Source organism: Neofelis nebulosa, chromosome 8 (genome assembly GCF_028018385.1).
Source record: "Neofelis nebulosa isolate mNeoNeb1 chromosome 8, mNeoNeb1.pri, whole genome shotgun sequence".
Taxonomy (NCBI): Eukaryota; Metazoa; Chordata; class Mammalia; order Carnivora; family Felidae; genus Neofelis; species Neofelis nebulosa.
The window spans coordinates 123,294,148-123,312,376 of record NC_080789.1 but is presented as its reverse complement, the minus strand read 5'-3'; the positions used below and the strand labels follow the sequence as shown (position 1 = coordinate 123,312,376).

Genomic DNA, 18,229 nt, shown 5'->3' with positions numbered 1-18,229 from the left:
AACAGCCAAGACAGAGAAACAACCTAATTGTCCATCGAGGGATGAATGGATAAAGAAAATGTGAACATGTACATACATTTAATGGGATATTATTCAGCCCTTTAAAAAAAAAATTCTGCCTGGGAATGAAAACTAGTGCAGCCACTCTGGAAAACAGTATGGAGGTTCCTCAAACAATTAAAAATAGAACTACCCTACGACCCAGCAATGGCACTACTAAGTATTTATCCAAGGAATACATGTATGCTGTTTCGAAGGGGCACATGCACCCCAATGTTTATAGCAGCACTATCGACAATAGCCAAAGTATGGAAAGAGCCCAAATGTCCATTAACGGATGAATGGATAAAAAAGATGTGGTATATATATATATACAATGGAGTATTACTCGGCAATCAAAAAGAAGGAAATCTTGCCATTTGCAACTACGTGGATAGAACTGGAGGGTATTATGTTAAGTGAAATTAGTCAGAGAAAGACAAATATCATATGACTTCACTCACATGAGACTTTAAGATATAAAACAGAGGAACATAAGGGAAGGGAAGCAAAAATAATATAAAAACAGGGAGGGGGACAAAACAGAAGAGTCTCTTAAATATAGAGAATGAACAGAGGATTGCTGGAGGAGTTGTGGGAGGGGGGATGGGCTAAATGGGTAAGGGGCATTAAGGAATCTACTGCTGAAATCATTGCTGCACTATATCCTAACTAATTTGGATGTAAATTTTTCAAAAATAAATAAATAAATTACTAAAAAATAATAATAAAGTAAAAAATTTAAAAAATCCTGCCATTTGCAATGGCATGGATGGACCTTGAGGGCATTATGCCAAGTGAAATAAATCAGAAAGACCAACACCACATGATCTCACTTACATGTGGAATCTGAATAAAACTGAACCACGGATACAGAGAACAGATTGGTGGTTGCCAGAGGCAGGGATAAGGAGAGGTTGAAAGGGGTGAACGGGGGTCAAAAGGTACAAACGTCCAGTCATAGGTAAGTCAGTTCTGGGGATGTCATAGATATCCCCAGATGTATATGTAACATACATATACATGATGTATATGTAACATACATATACATGATGTGTATGTAACGTGCATACACATCATGTATATGTAACGTGCATATACATGATGTACATGTAACATGCATATACATGATGTATATGTAACATACATCAAACATACTATTTCATATATTTAGAAAGTTACTTTGAGAGTAAATCTTAAAAGTTCTCATCACAAGGGGCGCCTGGGTGGCGCAGTCGGTTAAGCGTCCGACTTCAGCCAGGCCACGATCTCGCGGTCCGTGAGTTCGAGCCCCGCGTCAGGCTCTGGGCTGATGGCTCGGAGCCTGGAGCCTGTTTCCGATTCTGTGTCTCCCTCTCTCTCTGCCCCTCCCCCGTTCATGCTCTGTCTCTCTCTGTCCCAAAAATAAATAAAAAACGTTGAAAGAAAAATTAAAAAAAAAAAAAAAAAAGAAAAAAAGAAAAAGTTCTCATCACAAGAAAAAAAAGGTGAAACTCTGTGTGGTGATGGAAGTGAACTAAACTTACAGACGTGATCATTTTGCAATATATACATATACGCAATCATCACGTTGTACATCTGAAGGTAATACAATGTTATATGTTAGCTCTATCTCAATTTAAAAAAAAAAGGACATGCTGGGATTAAAATGGACGGTGTGCTAAGAGCCCACTATCAGACTAGAGATCATGACAGTGTGCTGCATCCAAGGTCTCAGGGGACTATACTTTACTCACTATGAGGATTCTCTCTGTCAAAATAAATAAATAAGCAGAAGTAGCAAAACCAAATTAAAAAAAAAAAAACCCAGCCAGAAAAAAAGCACAGCACAGCACAAAATTAATAAAGGCAGTGTGGAGAGGGTCAACATTGCGAAATGTTGTTTTGTAATACATTTGGAACCTCTGGAGTGTTTCACAGGTCATAACACTGAACGCTGACCTCAAGATTGAAACAGAAGCACCGTCGTTTTTTTCTCCCCCCTGAACTACTCATTTCTTCTAACTGCTGAGTTTGAGAGAGGGAGAGAAGAAAAAGAGAGGGCAAAAAAGAAAAAAGGGAAGCTCATTTGATGAGGATCTGGATCCCAGTTTCTCTTAGTTCTGGTCCTCAAAATGAAGTTGGTAACATTTCCAGCCGTTGCATTTTTTTGAATGGTCAATTAACTTTGTTTTCTGCTTTTTCAGAAGAACAGATACAGCTTTCTTTTTCGTTTGTGTTTTTTTAGTAAGTATGTATGTTTATATAGGAAGGGAATTCTGATACCATAAAATCCACCTTTTTAAAGTATGCAATTCAGGGTTTTTTAGTATAATCTCAAAGTTGTACAACCATCCCCACTATATAATTCCAGAATGCTTCATCACCCCAAAAAGAAACCCTGTTGTCATCAGCAGTCACTCTCCATTCTCCCCTCTTCCCTGAGCCTAACCTGTCTCTATGGATTTGCCTGTCCTGGAGATTTCATATAAATGCAATCACAGTATGTCACCTTTGGTGTCTGGTTTCTTTCATTTAGCTTGTTTTCAAGGTTTCTCATGTTACGTCGTGTTTTAGTATTTCATTCCTTTTTCGGACTAAATGATGTTCTATCGTATAGATACACGCCATTTTGTTTATTAATTCATCAGTTGGTGGACATTTCCACTTTTTAATGGATGCACTTTTTTGATGGGCTGTTTCCACTTTTTGGCTGTTGTGAATAACGTTGCTACGAACATTCATGTACGAGTTTTTTTGTGCAGTCTTATGTTTTCAATTCTCTTGGGTATATGCCCATCAGCAGAATTGCTGGGTCGTACGGTAATTCTATGTTTAACTTCATAAGGAACTGCCAAACTGTTTTCCAAAGAAGCTGCACACTTTTCATTCCCACCAGAATGTATGAGTGTTCTGATTTCTCCACATCCTCACCAACACTTGCTATTGTCCACATTTCTGACTTTGTACACGCCAGTGGGTGTAGAGTGGCATTTCATGGTGGTTTCGATGTGTATTTCCTTAAAGACAAAGCCTCTTTTCATATGCTTATTGAGCCATTATATATCTGCCTTGGAGAAATGTCTATTCAAGTCTTTTCATTTTTAATTGGCTAACCTTTTTATTATTGAATTATAACAGTTCTTTATGTCCAGTTTTTTCAGATATATGATTTACAAATATTTCCTCACATTCTTGGAGTTTTCTTCTCGCTTTCTTGAGAATGCCCTTTAAAACACAAATTGGGGGGATGCCTGAGTGGATCAGTCAGTTAAGCATCTGACTCTTGATTTCAGCTCAGGTCATGATCTCACGATTCATGAGTTTGAGCCCCGCGTCAGGCTCTGCGTTGCCAATACAGAACCTGCTTGGGATTCCCTCTCTCTCCCTCTGTCTCTGCCCCTCCCCTGTTTGTGCTCTCTCTTGCTCCCCCAAAATAAATAAACTTAAAAAAAAATAAAAGCACAAATTTTGACAGAGTCCGATTTATTGTGTTGTGGCTATTGCTTAGGGCTTTTGGTCTCATCAATTATGCTACCATCTAATCCAAGGTCACAAAGATTTATATCTGTTTTCTTCTAACAGTCTTATAACTTTAGCTCTTACATTTAAGTCTTTGATCCATTTCGAGTTAATATTTTTTATATGATAGCAGCCCTTTCAACAACAGGCAAATTATGGAAAGAGCCTAAATGCACATCAACTGATGAATGGATAAAGAAGATGTGGCTTATATATACAAGGGAATACTACTTGGCAGAGAGAAAAAATGAAATCTGGCCTTTGGAACAACGTGGATGGAACTGGAAGGTATTATGCTGAGTGAAATAAGTCACTCAGAGAAGGACAGATATCATATGTTTTCACTCATATGTGGATCTTGAGAAACTGAACAGAAGACCACGGGGGAGAAGGGAAGGGGGAAAAAAATAGTTACAGAGAGGGAGGGAGGCAAACCATAAGAGACTCTTAAATACAGAGAACAAAGTGAGGGGGGATGAGGGGGTGGGGAAAATGGGTGATGCACATTGAGGAGGGCACTTGTTGGGACGAGCACTGGGTGCTGTATGGAAGCCAATGTGACAATAAATTATATTCCTAAAAAAATTTTTTAATAAATTTCAAAAAAATAAAAAATATTTTTATATGAAATGAGGTAGGAGGCCTTCATTCTCTCGCCAGCTTTTTTTCCATGACACCTTCAGTCTGTTTGTACGGCTCTAGTCCTCACATCATCCGCCCCAGGACAAGTCACAGCTTCACGGTAAGAGAAGCAGGTACTATTTTTAACAAAAGGAAATTAGCGGGAGGCGGTACACAGGGCAGTGGCGAAGGACACAAGTTCTCAAGCCAGATTCTGTCTCAATACTACTGATATAAGCTGTGTGACTTCGAGTCGAGTTATTCTCTTCTCTGCACTCTGATCCTCCACATCTTAAAACGAGGAGAGGGAAAAAAAATAGAGCGTCTTCAGAGAGTCGTAAGCATTACGAGTGAATACAGGCAAAATACTCAGAAGAGTGCAGGGCCCATCGTGAGCATCAGGTACACGTAGCCGTGACTTTCAGTAAAGACCCAATGATATTCATCCTACAGCTACAGCTTCCAAAGAAATGTAGGTCTCAAGATAAGAGCGGAGTAGAGCCCCATTGGGTGCTGTGGCTTCCAAGAAATAGCTGATTGTCGCAGGCGGTGTCCTTGAATCTCAGAGCCTCCAGCTAACGTTGCTGATCGCCTTTGTCCTGTGTGCAAGTTTTGTTTTGTTTTCTCCAGATTTGCAAACTTACCTGAGACAAATTCGAAGCACGTGCCAAATTTCCATGCCAAAGGAGAAAAAAATTCTAAAAAAGGCTTGAACTTACTGAAGTAATGGTCTACTCTGTTAGACTCTAAGCTACCTGATAAGGGCAAAGTATTCTTTCTCCATAGTGTTTTTGTTTCCAGGTCATTTCAGCAACAGTGTTAGAAACACTTTGTAAGCCTGGAGTCAGAGGGCAGGGGTTAATTCCCTCCATGTCGATTTTTCCAGGAATTTCCTACCCATCTCATAAATAGTAGGAGACACCATTCAATCCACGTAAACCCATATCATAAACAACTGTAAGTATCTCTTCTAAGGGCTATCTTTTTCACTGTCAATCCCTAATTATCCCAGGTTTGGACAAGTTCCCATTCTACGGTGATTTCCCATCCATTGGAAGGCTTCTGGAACATTTCCCTTCCCATCTTCCCAACTAGCCCACCAACTGTTGTGTGTTCGGCAATTGAAAATTTAATACTGGTATGTTAATATTAGTATATGTAATATTTTAATATTGGCACACGCAAAATACAATTAAAATTTTACCATTAGCATTTGCAACATATAATAAAATAGGAAACATTCTGGAATCAAATCATGTACTGGGTGATTGCTGAGCTCTGACGCTATTATGGCAAACATCAGGATTTGTTTTTCCAGAAGAACACCGCCCCCTTTTCATCTGTCAGGTATGCTCCTCTGATTCTACAGCTTAAAACGGTTTTCAGAATTCCTTTTAAGAAGTCCTCTCAGACTGCCGTCTATGTACGCACATGTCAATATCTTATACCTTTTTTAAAAACCAAAAATTATTTCCTTCAGCTTGACCATGAGCTCAGTCCACCCTCGACTGAGGGCAAGCCTTCTTCAGGTTCCAGTGAACTCCCTCATTTCCTCCACGGACACCCCTTGTGAGTCATTTTAGTTCAAACAGAGCTGTGTCTGTAGGCCCTGTTTTATCCCAGAGCCCAAGCTGAGAGCAAAGCAGCCTGAACTCCACCCTCGGGACATTCCTCACTCAAGAAAACACATTTCCCTCTTCCAAACTGAATGCAGAAAGCTAATAAAAGAGCGGAGCCACTGGGTGAGGTGAGGCCACAGGGCCTCTGCCAACAGGACCGCCCATCCTCCCCAACCTCCCTAAACCCCTTTCTCCGGTGTTTTCCCATCCTTACTGCCCAAGGGGCTGTTTTAAGACCTAACTAACTTCTCCGGCCTCAGTACACCGCACCTGAGTTACAGCCTCGGTGGAGAATGAGAGAGAGAATAAAAGAGCTGGCGATGATTCTGGGACAATAATATTTGACACAAGGAGGCATCGAGAGGCTACCTCTCAGGCCAGGGGAGGCTACCTGCACTCAGCCTCCTTCAGCCGCAGGGAATGAGCCTGAAGAGCCAAAGAAACTATACCACAAAGGGCTCCTGCACGAAGGAGTAGGAATGTCTCCAACGGACATCCGGATCCTACCTGTTGGGCTATTCACCTGGCCTGGGACACACGGCCCGGGCTTCTGCATGCAGAGCAGAGTCACCGATGGGTCTACACGATGAGGGCTTCTTGTGCAAGTAGGGTGGCCAAACACCCCTGCTTGCCTGGGACGTCCCGGTGTCAGCTCTGACAGTCCTGTGTCCTCAGTGGCCACCCTACCACCATCAGCTCTCTGCAACGTACTTCTTTCTTTCCCCACGTACTTGACCTCCTGCTTGCAAAACTGCAGATAATTGCAAGACTCATCTCAGAAGATGGTTAGAACTCAGTGAAACAATTCTTCAAAGTAGCTGGCATCTGGGATCTAAATAATAATTATTATCACTATTAGCACTAGAAGAGTATGTAGATAGGAAATATTCGTCCAAACAACTTTGCTGTATTCAACTACACTATCCTTGCATGCTTAGTCTTCATGCTTAATTGTTCACACAGGCTTGGTGTTCATTTATAACTCTGAAAAAATGAGGGCGGGGCACCCGGGTGGCTCAGTCAGTTAAGCGTCCGACTGCGGGTCAGGTCATGATCTCATGGTTCGTGAGTTGGAGCCCCGCGTCGGGCTCTCTGCTGTCATCGCAGAGCCTGCTTTGGATCCTCTGTCCCCCTCTCTCTATGTCCCCCACCTGCTCACACATTTGCTCACTTGCTCTCTCTCTCTCTCAAAAATTAAATAAATATTAAAAAAAAAAAAAAAAAAAAAACCAGGGGAAAAACAAGTCCAGTTTACCAAATGATCCCATTCAGTGGCTACGTGCCCCATGACTGCTGCTGCTGCTGCTACTGCTAATTTCCTCCTGGCTTTTCAGCCTTTAAAATAAATCCACTCAAAGTCATGGTCACAGAGGTTCCTGCCTCGTTGGCCACTTCCTAGAGGTGGCACCACCTAAGCAAAAGCATAACTGAGCACGTGGAGAAGAGCTGAGCATAGTGGGAACATTATGATGGCTAGTGGGATTTCTAATGGATGGTAATCAGCTCGTCTTTGCCAGGCCTCCCTTCTACAGGGTTAACGATGATTATATCATAAAGGCAAAGTTGGAAGGAACATCAAACTGGCGTCTTCAAACAGTAGATGCCAAGACACTCTTGCATCGTTGAGACAATGGATGGCATTGTCCCAACTCACACCCATAATCTGTGTCTATTTTCTGCTTGGAATTTCCAAGACCAACAAGAGATGGGACACATACAAGAAATGACCCTGTAAGGTAGGGAGACTTGATGGCCTTTGGGTTCCTACCAAGCTAAACATGTGGTGGCCCAGAAGGTAAAATTGAAGGGCTCCTCCGGGAGACAGAGAGAAGATCTCTTTAAAATAAATAGGCCATCAACTATGGCTCTACCATGATTACAAGGTTTAAAAAAAAAAAAAAAACATAGCGAATATAAGCAATGCACAGATTATAGATAAACCAAAAGAAGGCTCAGGGTTCAACAAGATGTCAAAGGGGGAGATGAGCCAGACCAGAGACAACAGATGATGACAAAAACAGATGGATGGTAAGCTGGAGAACCAGAAAAGTAATAATTGCACAGAATGTCTGCCAAGAAAAAAATGGCTACCACTACCCCAAACACTGTACGTAAGCAAAATGAAATTAGATTACCAAAAGTAAATAGCACATCATAATAAGTGGTGGCCTCTATCCGTGACTTTGTGATATTCTTATACAGGATCTATTCCTATTTGAGTCTCTCTATGCAACTGCAATTAAGCCTTCAAGTCTGTTCAAAAGCAAGCCAATCACAAAAGTCAAAGGAGGTCACACTTTGTCCGTCTCTAGTTACAATACACGCACAGAGCGCTCAGATCCTAAGAGCAGCGGCTGGCCTAGGAATTTTCACCATCAAGTTACACAGCACTAGTGGAACTCTTTCTGGGAATCTAAGCCAAACTCTCAAGGCTATAATTCCAACTAACATGGAGAAATCAGATACAGACATTTTCATTAACGTGAAGCTTTAGACTTGTGGCCAAAGATTTGAAACGAGATGCAAAATCCAATCAGATGGAATAAAATGACTACATAATGTTGCCAAGAGCTGAAGAAATGCAGAATGTAATCGAGCAAGGGAGGAAACTAGCTGCAGCCTGCATGAGGGCACAGATGTATGTCTACCTAAATCAGGCCAAAGGACATGAGGGTATCGACCCAGGAGATCGAGGCTGAAAATACCATCACATCTGAAGGGTGTGGACTGCTCTCTGTTGTCATAGCAACTATAAAGGGCTTAGTCTCCTGTTGTCATAGTGATCATAAAATGGACTTACTGGCAATTCAAAAAGAACCTGGAGATATGCCTCCTTGACCCCAAGTCCCTGCCAGATAAACAACTGGAGAGTGGCCCGGGCACCTCAACAGTTTGCGTGGCGACCTCAGCCTCTCACATACCTCTTTTTACCCACAGTGAGCATGTGTCTTGATAAGATTTGGGATTAAATATAGACACACTAAAGTTAGTGAAAGCCACAGTATTAATAGTCTTGTGTTGAGTTCAGAATAATCTTTGTACGTTAGGTATTAAACTGCATGGAATGCTTAAGAATCCAACATCTTTGAGAATGTACCAGATTGTACTTGATTTTAGGCTTGTCATTGACGACAAGGTGAAAATATGGGTGTTCTCAAACAGTATTAGAATGCTTCGGAAGATGAGAGATTCTCTGTATTTATGAGTTTAATTTTTAAATTTATAAGAATTACTTAAGTGGTTTTTTTGCTAATACCTTTAGGTTTGGGTCAGTAGGCATTTGAAGTGATTAAAAAGATCAGATATATTAATTCACAAGTGCAAATTTAAATGTTGAAGGAAATGTGATTCTCTCATAAACTAAATGAAAAAATGGGAATTCAGTCCTTGCAACATGAATTTATTGGCCATTATTTAAAGCATACACCCAAAATCTGTTTGTTCTTATTTTATATATGACTTATGAGGGGCGCCTGGGTGGCTCAGTCGGTTGAGCGTCCGACTTCAGCTCAGGTCACGATCTCACGGACCGTGAGTTCGAGCCCCGCGTCGGGCTCTGGGCTGATGGCTCAGAGCCTGGAGCCTGCTTCCAGTTCTGTGTCTCCCTCTCTCTCTGCCCCTCCCCCATTCATGCTCTGTCTCTCTCTGTCTCAAAAATAAACAAACGTTAAAAAAAAAAATTATATATGACTTATGAGATCCATAAACAGAATGACACGTATTTTAAGTAAAATAAAGGCATAAAATAAAAATAAATCTAGTTTGAGGCACCTGGATGGCTCACTTCTCTGTCAGTTAAGCATCCAATTCTCGATTTCGGCTCAGGTCATGGTCTCACAGTTTGTGAGTTCGAACCCCACACTGGGCTCTGCGCTGACAATGCAGAGCCTGCTTGGGATTCTCTCTCTCTCCCTTCTCTCTCTGCCCCTCCCATGCTCACTCGCTCTCTCAAAATTAAGTAAAATAGACTTTAAAATAACTAAATAAATCTAGTTTTTTTACTTTAATAAATTAATATTAAGACTAATATTCACTTAAAATTAATATTAATTTTAGTTCTGCCAAAAATGCATAACCTGAATCTAATCATGAGAAGACATCAACTATAAAAGAAGAGGCATTGTACAAAAAAAGGAAAGAAGAAAAGTCCTCAAATATGTCACCATCACAAAAAAAGGAAAAAAGGGAAGATGAACTCTTCCAAATTAAAGACCAAAGGGCCTGACAGTTCTATAAAGTGCATGATCTGAGATTTTCTTTCACTAAAAATGACATTATTATTTAAACTGGGAAAATCTGAATGAGATAGATCAGTGGATTAGATAGTACTATGGTATTAACGTTAGTTTCCCAATTTTGAAAACGGGATGGTATTTATGTAAGAGAATTCTTTTGTTTTTAGGAAACACAGAGTTAAGTATTTAGGGACAAAGAGACACTGTGTCTACACTCATCTCAGTAATTCAGGGAGGAAAAAAGACAAAAGAGGAAAAGGATAATACAAACGTATTACAATGTCATTGGAGAACCCTGGTGAAAGGTATACAGGAATTCTTGGCAAAACTCGTGCAACTTTGCTAAATGCCTAGTATTATGTCAAAATCAACATTAAAGAAGAACTGATATTAAAGTAGCAGTTCAAAAACATGCCACCCTTGAACACCAAAAATCACCCACTGACAAAGCAGCACAAAAAGACGATAAAAAACTGGAAAAATGAATCTGAGAGACAAGAGTAGAACTGAGTAAAAACAGACAAGAGGAAAACGTCACGTTCTTAAGAAAAGTCTGAAAATTAGAGGACAAAAAAGGACTTAAAGTATGTTAAGCTTTCTTCTACTTTGAACCCAAAGTCAATTGCGTCCGGTCAGACGACAGCACTGACACCAAGAAGGTAGAATGCCCACTGCAAACGCCTGCCCCAAGGTCCCCCCCACCCCCGCCATGCCCTGCCAAAGGAGCCCACATTCTGGATACCCAGCCCCGGCCCGCCCCACCCACTTCAGCATAACTCATCTTCTGGAAAATCTCTCTCTTGATCTAAAACCAAATGCTCCTAGGTAGAAGGCAGTTCCCACCCCTGGTACCCACATCTCAACCCCAGCCAGCCCAGGACTAAGGAGTTGTGAATCACGCTTTGTGCCAGGACAAAAGACCTCATTCAGTAGGAACAGCAATTCTCTTAGCATTCTCCTTGGTAATATAATCCATCATTCCCAAGCATTCCCTGTGGGTGGCGGTCCCAATATGCAGATAACCTGACTTCAAATGTGCCTGGACCTTCTCTACAGAGACGACGACCAAACAGACCCACCAAGTCTGGCTTCACTCTGGGTTGCGCCAGCCCCTTCTATTGGCTGAACCGCTCCACGTGCTATAACCCTGCAGATTCCAGCTTGCCTTACTGGGATCGTGAGGGCGCTCTGCACAACAGGCCGCCTTACCTCTCACTCCAGGGGAAAACTACCGGCCAAGGGGCGTAACAGAGCGCTCACCATAGAAGAAGAGAGAACAGGAATCAATAGCAGCCTGTGAAACAGAAACTAAAACAGACAAAGATGTTTTCTAACAGGATCAATGATCAAAAGTCAAAATTGACCATGTAAGGAAGTCGTGGTAGCCTCTTCTCTAAATTCTTTGAAGTCATGGGGGAATTTTTTTACTCTGAATATTTCAAATATTCTCATGTCTGAAACCAGGAGACACCCTATATAACCTTGAAGTGGTTATACATTGGTGACTGTGAGACTAAGAATGTGTGTGTGTGTGTGTGTGTGTGTGTGTGTGTGTGTGTGTGTGACTGAAGCACAGAAATACATAACAATTACCTTACCCTTTCATTAATTCAGTAAGTGTTGGCTAAGCACATGTTATATGCACAATGGAAGCTGAGGGGCTTTCAAAACCACGCAGACATGGAGGTTAAAACTCAAACATGAGAAGTGCTTTATTGAATACTTAGTACAACAATTCAATGAAACAAGTACAACCACCCTCATTTTCAAGGTAAGAAATCTGGAGGAAAAAACTAGACAAACATCAGAAGGATGTTAAATGGCACAACCAGAAGCCTAATAAAATTGAAGAGTCCCCAGTGTTAATCCTTAGTCTGGAAGACTGGGTAATCTTTTAATCAAACCACCCCGATTCCCAAAATCTTGGCTTCTCCACCTGCTCAACAGGTAAATTAAACCAAATGGCCCCTGAAGTTGCTTCCAGCCTTAAAAAAAAAAAAAAAAAAAAAAAAAAATCTAGAATTTCCATCTTAGGACCTAGCCCCATTGTACATACATAACAAGCCAGATCAAGAGAAGAAGGGAGGAAAAGTCTAAAATTAGGCCATTTCAGAAAAACTATATCATAGTTTACTCTTTTACACAGAGAAGGAAACGGTAATTATTCAATCAGAACAAAAGTTACGATTATTCAAATGAGGTATTGTAGAAAACTCAAATAAGAGGATCTCTGTACTGTTTCTCTTGTGATTATTAAGAATAATAACATTCTCTAGTCTCCGCAACGCAAAGGCAGCAGAGGCAGTATTGCCCTTGCAGGGAGGGAAAGCGGCACCCCGCAGAGGCTCCTTGGCCTTTCCATCGATCGCCCCCTAAGGAGCAAAGACACGGTCAGCAGCTCTCAATCCCCCAGTCCCCTTCCAGTTTTCCCAGGATTAGGGAACACCTGCGGACTAAGATGAAAAGGCCACAGACATTTGGAGAAGTTCTCCTTCAGTCTTGCCTCCCTTCTGTAACCCAATGCCCTCTCTCTTGCTGCTTCCAGACTTCCACCTGCCCCACCAAGATAACCCACCTTCTTGGGCCTGCTAAGCCTCCCAAATAATGCTTTGTGCTCAAAGAAAAGCAGACTGGACCAAGAGAAGCCTAGTGCCTAATCAAGTCCCATCAATAATTGGCCACGTGACCTGTATGTAACTAGCTATTTTCAGCTTCGGATGCCTCTTACCTACTCTGAAAGATAGCATTTAACTGTGGACCTGTCATTTCAATGGAAAAGTAAGTAAAATCAAATATGTTTTAAATATATAAAACACCTTTCAAATTACAAAGAAGATCTATCTCCCAGTAGATAAAGAAGTAGCTGAAAAGGCTAATCACAGAAGAAGTAAAGATGGCCAACAAAGACGAAAAGCCGCTCCTTTAATAAATCAAGGACGTGAAAATAACACAACCTTCAGAAATTATTTTTCATCCAACAGATTGGCAAAATTTAAAAGATTGTATTAGCAAGGGTATAGGAAGATGGGTAGTACATATATTTCAGTGGGAAGGTTGTCATTATCTTTTGGGGGAATTTCGTGGTAGCCAACAAAGAATTAAATATGCATACTTTTAATCTGGCAAGATCTCTTACAATCCCCTCCCAAAGGCATGTTCTCACATACGCCAAAAATATATGTATAAAGATGTTCAGGCAACACTGTTCCCTTAATTGGAGGGTGGTTAAATAAATTACTTGATATCCCTAAACGATGGAATATTAAAGGGACAATAAAAAGAATAAGTAGGGGCCCCTGGATGGCTCAGGTGGTTCAGTGTCCGACTCTTGATTTCAGCTCAGGTCATGTTCTCATGGTTCTTGAGTTCAAGCCCTGCATCGGGCTCTGTGTTGATGGTACAGAGCCTGCTTGGGATTCTCTCTCTCTCCTCCCGTCTCTCTCTGCCATGCATGCTCTCTCTCTCTCTCTCTCTCTCTCTCTTAAAATAAATAAACCTTTTTAAAAAATTAAGTAGATCTATTTCTTTTTTCTGACATGGAATACATTATGAAACGGAAAGTGCCTGGCACGTAGGAGTCACTTAGTAAATATCTTTTGAATGAATGAATACACATACAGCTTCACCTAGCACTTTTACATACCCTATCTCATCTAATTCTCATCACAACCCTACCATACGAGCCAGGCAGATGTTACCGTCCCCGATGTAAGGAGGAAACTTGGGTGGTGATGACTTACCCAAGATCATAAACGTGAGGTACTTACTGGCCAGCGCTCTTTGGTGGCTGACACTCATCCTGCTCACAGTGACTGCCAGCCAGCAAGCAGACCCTCAGGGGGTCACCAAGTCTGTAGGCAGCTGGGGGGTCACTCAGCAATGGCTTGTTGACTGGGACAGACTGATTCCTCTTTTACCGCAAAGCCTTCCATTAGGTGAGGCTTGGCTCTCTAGACATCTACTGGGCATCTAACGACAGGTCTAAAAAGAGGTCATTCAACAACAGGTTGTCATGGAAACCCTACCCTCCACCCCTGGCCCCTGGAACAGAATGGAGCGGGAAGGGAGAGAGGAGCATTTGTGAAGTGCCTGCTATGAGCCAGGCGCGATGAATAGGAAAAAATTCATCTGAGCCTTCCTTTACAAATCACCAAGAGAAAAGGACACTGTGCGCTGTTAAACAAAGTGCAGAACACGCCTGCTTTGCTGCGTAATCTAGGTCAGTCATAGCTGCGGAGGCAGCTGAGTTCACGTGGCGCTCGCCGTGCTCCTCCCTCTTCCCCGGTGCGCACGGCAGGGGCCATGAGCCTGGTACCACGTGGCCGCCGAGCCACAGCCTTGCGGGGGCCCTGCCTCCACCGGGCAGTCACCTGTTCACACCAGGAACACGCATGGCAGGCACACGGGGAAAAATTACCGGCTGATTTGCAAAACACAAACACTCTGTCCCAGATAAGCCAGGGGACAGCCAACACGTTCCGAAATGTCGGGCACGGCGCTCTCATTGAACCGGTCCTCTTTCACTTGTATTCGCCCTACACTCGCTTTATCAGAAAATGCTGAAAAACAGGGCTGTGTTTGGGCAGAGTTACCTTGGAACTTTCATCTTAATTACAGGCGCTCTTAGTAACCGTTGCTTAGTAACAAACACTTTTGAAATAGATTTGTTGACTTATTACGAGAAAGTCTGAAAAGACCTTGGCGTGATGGAAAAATAGCAAGGGCCTGGTAAAGTAAAAAAAATGTTTTAACTGACAAAGTGCTAGCAAACTTCAGGCATTCCCCAATTCCAAGGGCATTACTGAATGTCTGCAGTGGTTCCATAATATTTTACTCTACTTTATTACCAACCTATTATTTTCAGACCCACATCAGGTGCAGCTGAGTACCAAAGTTCTGGGACACGGGCCTGGGACTTTTACGCAAAGCAGGATCGCACACAGAACAGCAGTGGCTTCTGGCCATCCGCGGGTCCGAAACATCCTCCATGGCATAGTTTTGAGGCCGCTTTTATTCAAGGTTTCAGGAGGCGTCTGAGGCATCTGGTGAGCTTTCAAGTCAGAAGGGAAAGCAAGGGACACTTTCCCTCAATCTTTCCAAGAATATTTCTTTAGCACCTGCTAATAAAATCTGTGATAAAAGCGGAAATGGAAGTGCCTTTCAGCACTACGTCCAACACACATCTCCCCCCCAAAGCAAAACCCCAACCTCACGCTCTCTCCTCTTTGGGCGTCCGCCTCCTCGGCCCCAGGGCAAGACCTCTCCGTCCACTGGCCATCTCCACCTCAGAGGCTGGACACCTTCACCCACTCTGCTGTGCTCTCATGATCTCCCAAGAAGGGACCCTCACTGGCACAGTAAATCCATGCCCTTGGATCTTTCTGGTAGTTTCCTCTACCCCGGCCTCTGCTCTCGTTTCTTTTCTTCCTATTTTGAAAAACTTCTCGAAAGAGGAGTCTCCCCTCACTGGTGTTCTTTTCTCACCTCCCACTCAATCCTCAAGCCACAGCAACCTGACCTTACCTCATGATTTCCTTTTCCAGTGGCCATTTCTGTTGTTTCCAGAAAGGCTTTGATGAAGAGTAGCAGAATTTTCAGAAATCTATCCTTCTGATAAGTGTTTGTCTCTGTATTTGCAAAAATATTGCCAGACAGTAAATTATTGGTTCCACCACCACACTTCTCCCAGGGCCCTGGCTCACTTAGCTCCAGTGTGGACTATTACGTTAGCCTGCGAACCCACAAGTCTCCAGATCCACTTGAAGGCTTCCCACGCTGTCAAAATTTCCTTCCTAAACACTTCCTGATCTGACAATCTTTCGCCTCTGCTCAGAAACCTTCCTGGCACTCCATGCCCTCCAGTATCCTTCCTTCCCAGTTCTCTCTACTATTTAAGTCCACCCACCCCAGCCCATCTGCCTGGGGAGTCCTTCAAATTTGCCACCATCCAAGCCCACATCCCTGTGGTAGAAAGAAGGAGTCGCCACTGAAGGAGGTAAGACAGCATCCACTCAGCAGGGCCCCGCCCCAGACATTCTATCTGGTTTGCCCAGCACGTCCCATTGCTTCAAAAGTCTACTCCGCTCATTTACTTTGGCTGCCCAGCCCCAAAGGCATTTGGACTTGAGGCCATGGGCCGAAATCTTTGGACCAGCCTTCCTCTAGCCTCCCAAACTCAATTCATTTATGGACTCCTTCACTGAACAGTTATCGGTGTGCCAGGCATTGTACGAAGGCAGCAATGACACGATAATAACAGAAGATAATAAGGAAACTCTGTCTTATCTCAGGCAGTTCGAAGAATAAAGAATTATTCAAGTAAATATAAAGTAAGTGCTAAGAGGAACTGTATAAGGCTTGTAGGAGTTTACAGTAGAAAGAACTAGCCAAGTCAGGAAGACATCCCTGTTGAGAGCTGAGGTCGGGCAAGTGAGGGAAAGTCATCAAGGAGGCAAAGTTACGTCCGTGGGAGGTAGGGGTGAGGAAGGCGGTACTCCAGGAAGAGGAACAGCATGTTCAAAGGTCCTGTTCCTTTCTTTCTCCAGTATGCTCACCATTAGGGAGCTTCCCTACTAGGCTATGTTTTCTTTTTTAGCATGTCATTATTGGCTTCTAAACTAAACAAAGACTCCCATTGCAAAATCAGAGCAATCATTGTTTTTGAAAGACTTAGGCTGTAATGTAAAAAAACACAGTGCTTAGGTTTTAAAACATGTATTTACAAAAACATTTTTCTGTATTTCAACACCCTCATTTATTCGCAGCTTGTACCTTTTTTAAGCTGAGGATTTATATCTGAGTATTGGAAGCATTCACTTCTCATCAACTTTCTGACAAATTCCACTCCGAACAGCTGCTACCATAAAATTTAATTTGCCACTTCCCAAAAAAGTCACTTCAACGTAAAATAACTTTGCCTTCCTGCTAATATTTCACAACTAATTAAAACTGAAAGGAGGGGCTGAGTCCCCGCAGACTGGCTCCATCCACAAACCTGCACAATTACAGACTGTGAGGGGGGAGGGAACTCAAGTCTTGAGCGCTGGAGAATATACAACGTGTCTCCAAACATTTGCCCTTCCAAGAAGCGAAACTAGCGAGGATGTTCGGCAAATACAAAAGTGAGATGTGAAAACTTCAGAACAATTATCTGTGTAAATCGATTTCCGGATTTCCAAAGTTCAAAAGGCAAGTCATTATGTGCTTCTAATTCACCTTCATGGTAACCATCGTTCGTACGCCTTCCGTACAAAAATCACAACCCAAGCCAAAATACCGGCAACCTACCTTGTGGCATTTATTATTAGCCCACAAAATGGAAACTTTCTTCAACTATTTTCCTAGGTGCCTTAATTGTACAAGAAAATTAATAGGAAGTGGAACCAGGCCAACCTCTTGCTGCAGAACAAGGTTCTGTTGTCAAACTCATTCACGCCAAGGCGGTGCTCGACGTTCAAAAGAGGTGACGGGAAGGTTTCTTCAGCCAAGCCGAGGAAAATTAATGACCACCACTCAGAAATATACAGTCTGTTAGGGCAATGCCCTCACCCCTGATCATCACGGAAGGGCAGGAAGGGGAGGATGGAATGCGGGAGGGCACGGGAAAGAATGGGGTTGTCTGTCGGGAAATCCACAAGACTCCATCAGTCTACAGGATTTTTCCAAACCCCTTCCAAAGCAGTCGAGGCCCAACTTACTTCCAGGAAATAAAACAACGTGCACAATGTGTCCACCCTGCTTAAGTCAAATGCAGTCACCGATGATGACGGAAAGCCCCTGTACTGCCCCTTTCCACAGACCCTCGTGTCCTAGCTACCCCTGGGGGATAAAACTCCCTCGAGGACTCGGGCTTCGATTTGATGATAATATACTCCCGTTTTACACTAAGGATGCTATCCGCACACCCTCCATGTGACCGTCCCTTTGGCACACACGCACACACGCACGCACGCACACATACAAAAAGCCTTTTTTTTGGCTTAGAGTAGGTACATTACTTTCACAGCAGACAGAGTGATCCTGTTAAAAACCTATCACACATCATGTCACTCCTGTGGCTCAGTGCCCCCAGCAGCACCTGCTCAATCACCGCTACCCCAATTCCAGGGTCCCTATAATAGTCTAAAGGCCCTTCACGCCCCCCATTGGCACTCCCCCTTGCTCCCCACCCCCCACACCCCACTAGCTGGCTGCCCTCCGGCTCTCCCACTCACC

At 42.9% G+C, this 18,229-nt stretch overlaps 1 protein-coding gene across 1 annotated transcript in view; it reads right to left on the bottom strand.

Annotated features, from left to right (window-relative positions):
* Positions 1-1,662: 1,662 nt before the first annotated feature.
* LOC131483521 (LIM zinc-binding domain-containing Nebulette-like) overlaps positions 1,663-18,229 on the bottom strand; it is a 40,195-nt gene continuing 23,628 nt past the window's right edge. The window contains exon 3 of the mRNA XM_058681752.1: positions 1,663-4,452. Within this exon, the coding sequence (XP_058537735.1) occupies positions 4,305-4,452 (148 nt within the window). The 3' untranslated portion in view covers positions 1,663-4,304. The remainder of the gene's footprint in view (positions 4,453-18,229) is intronic.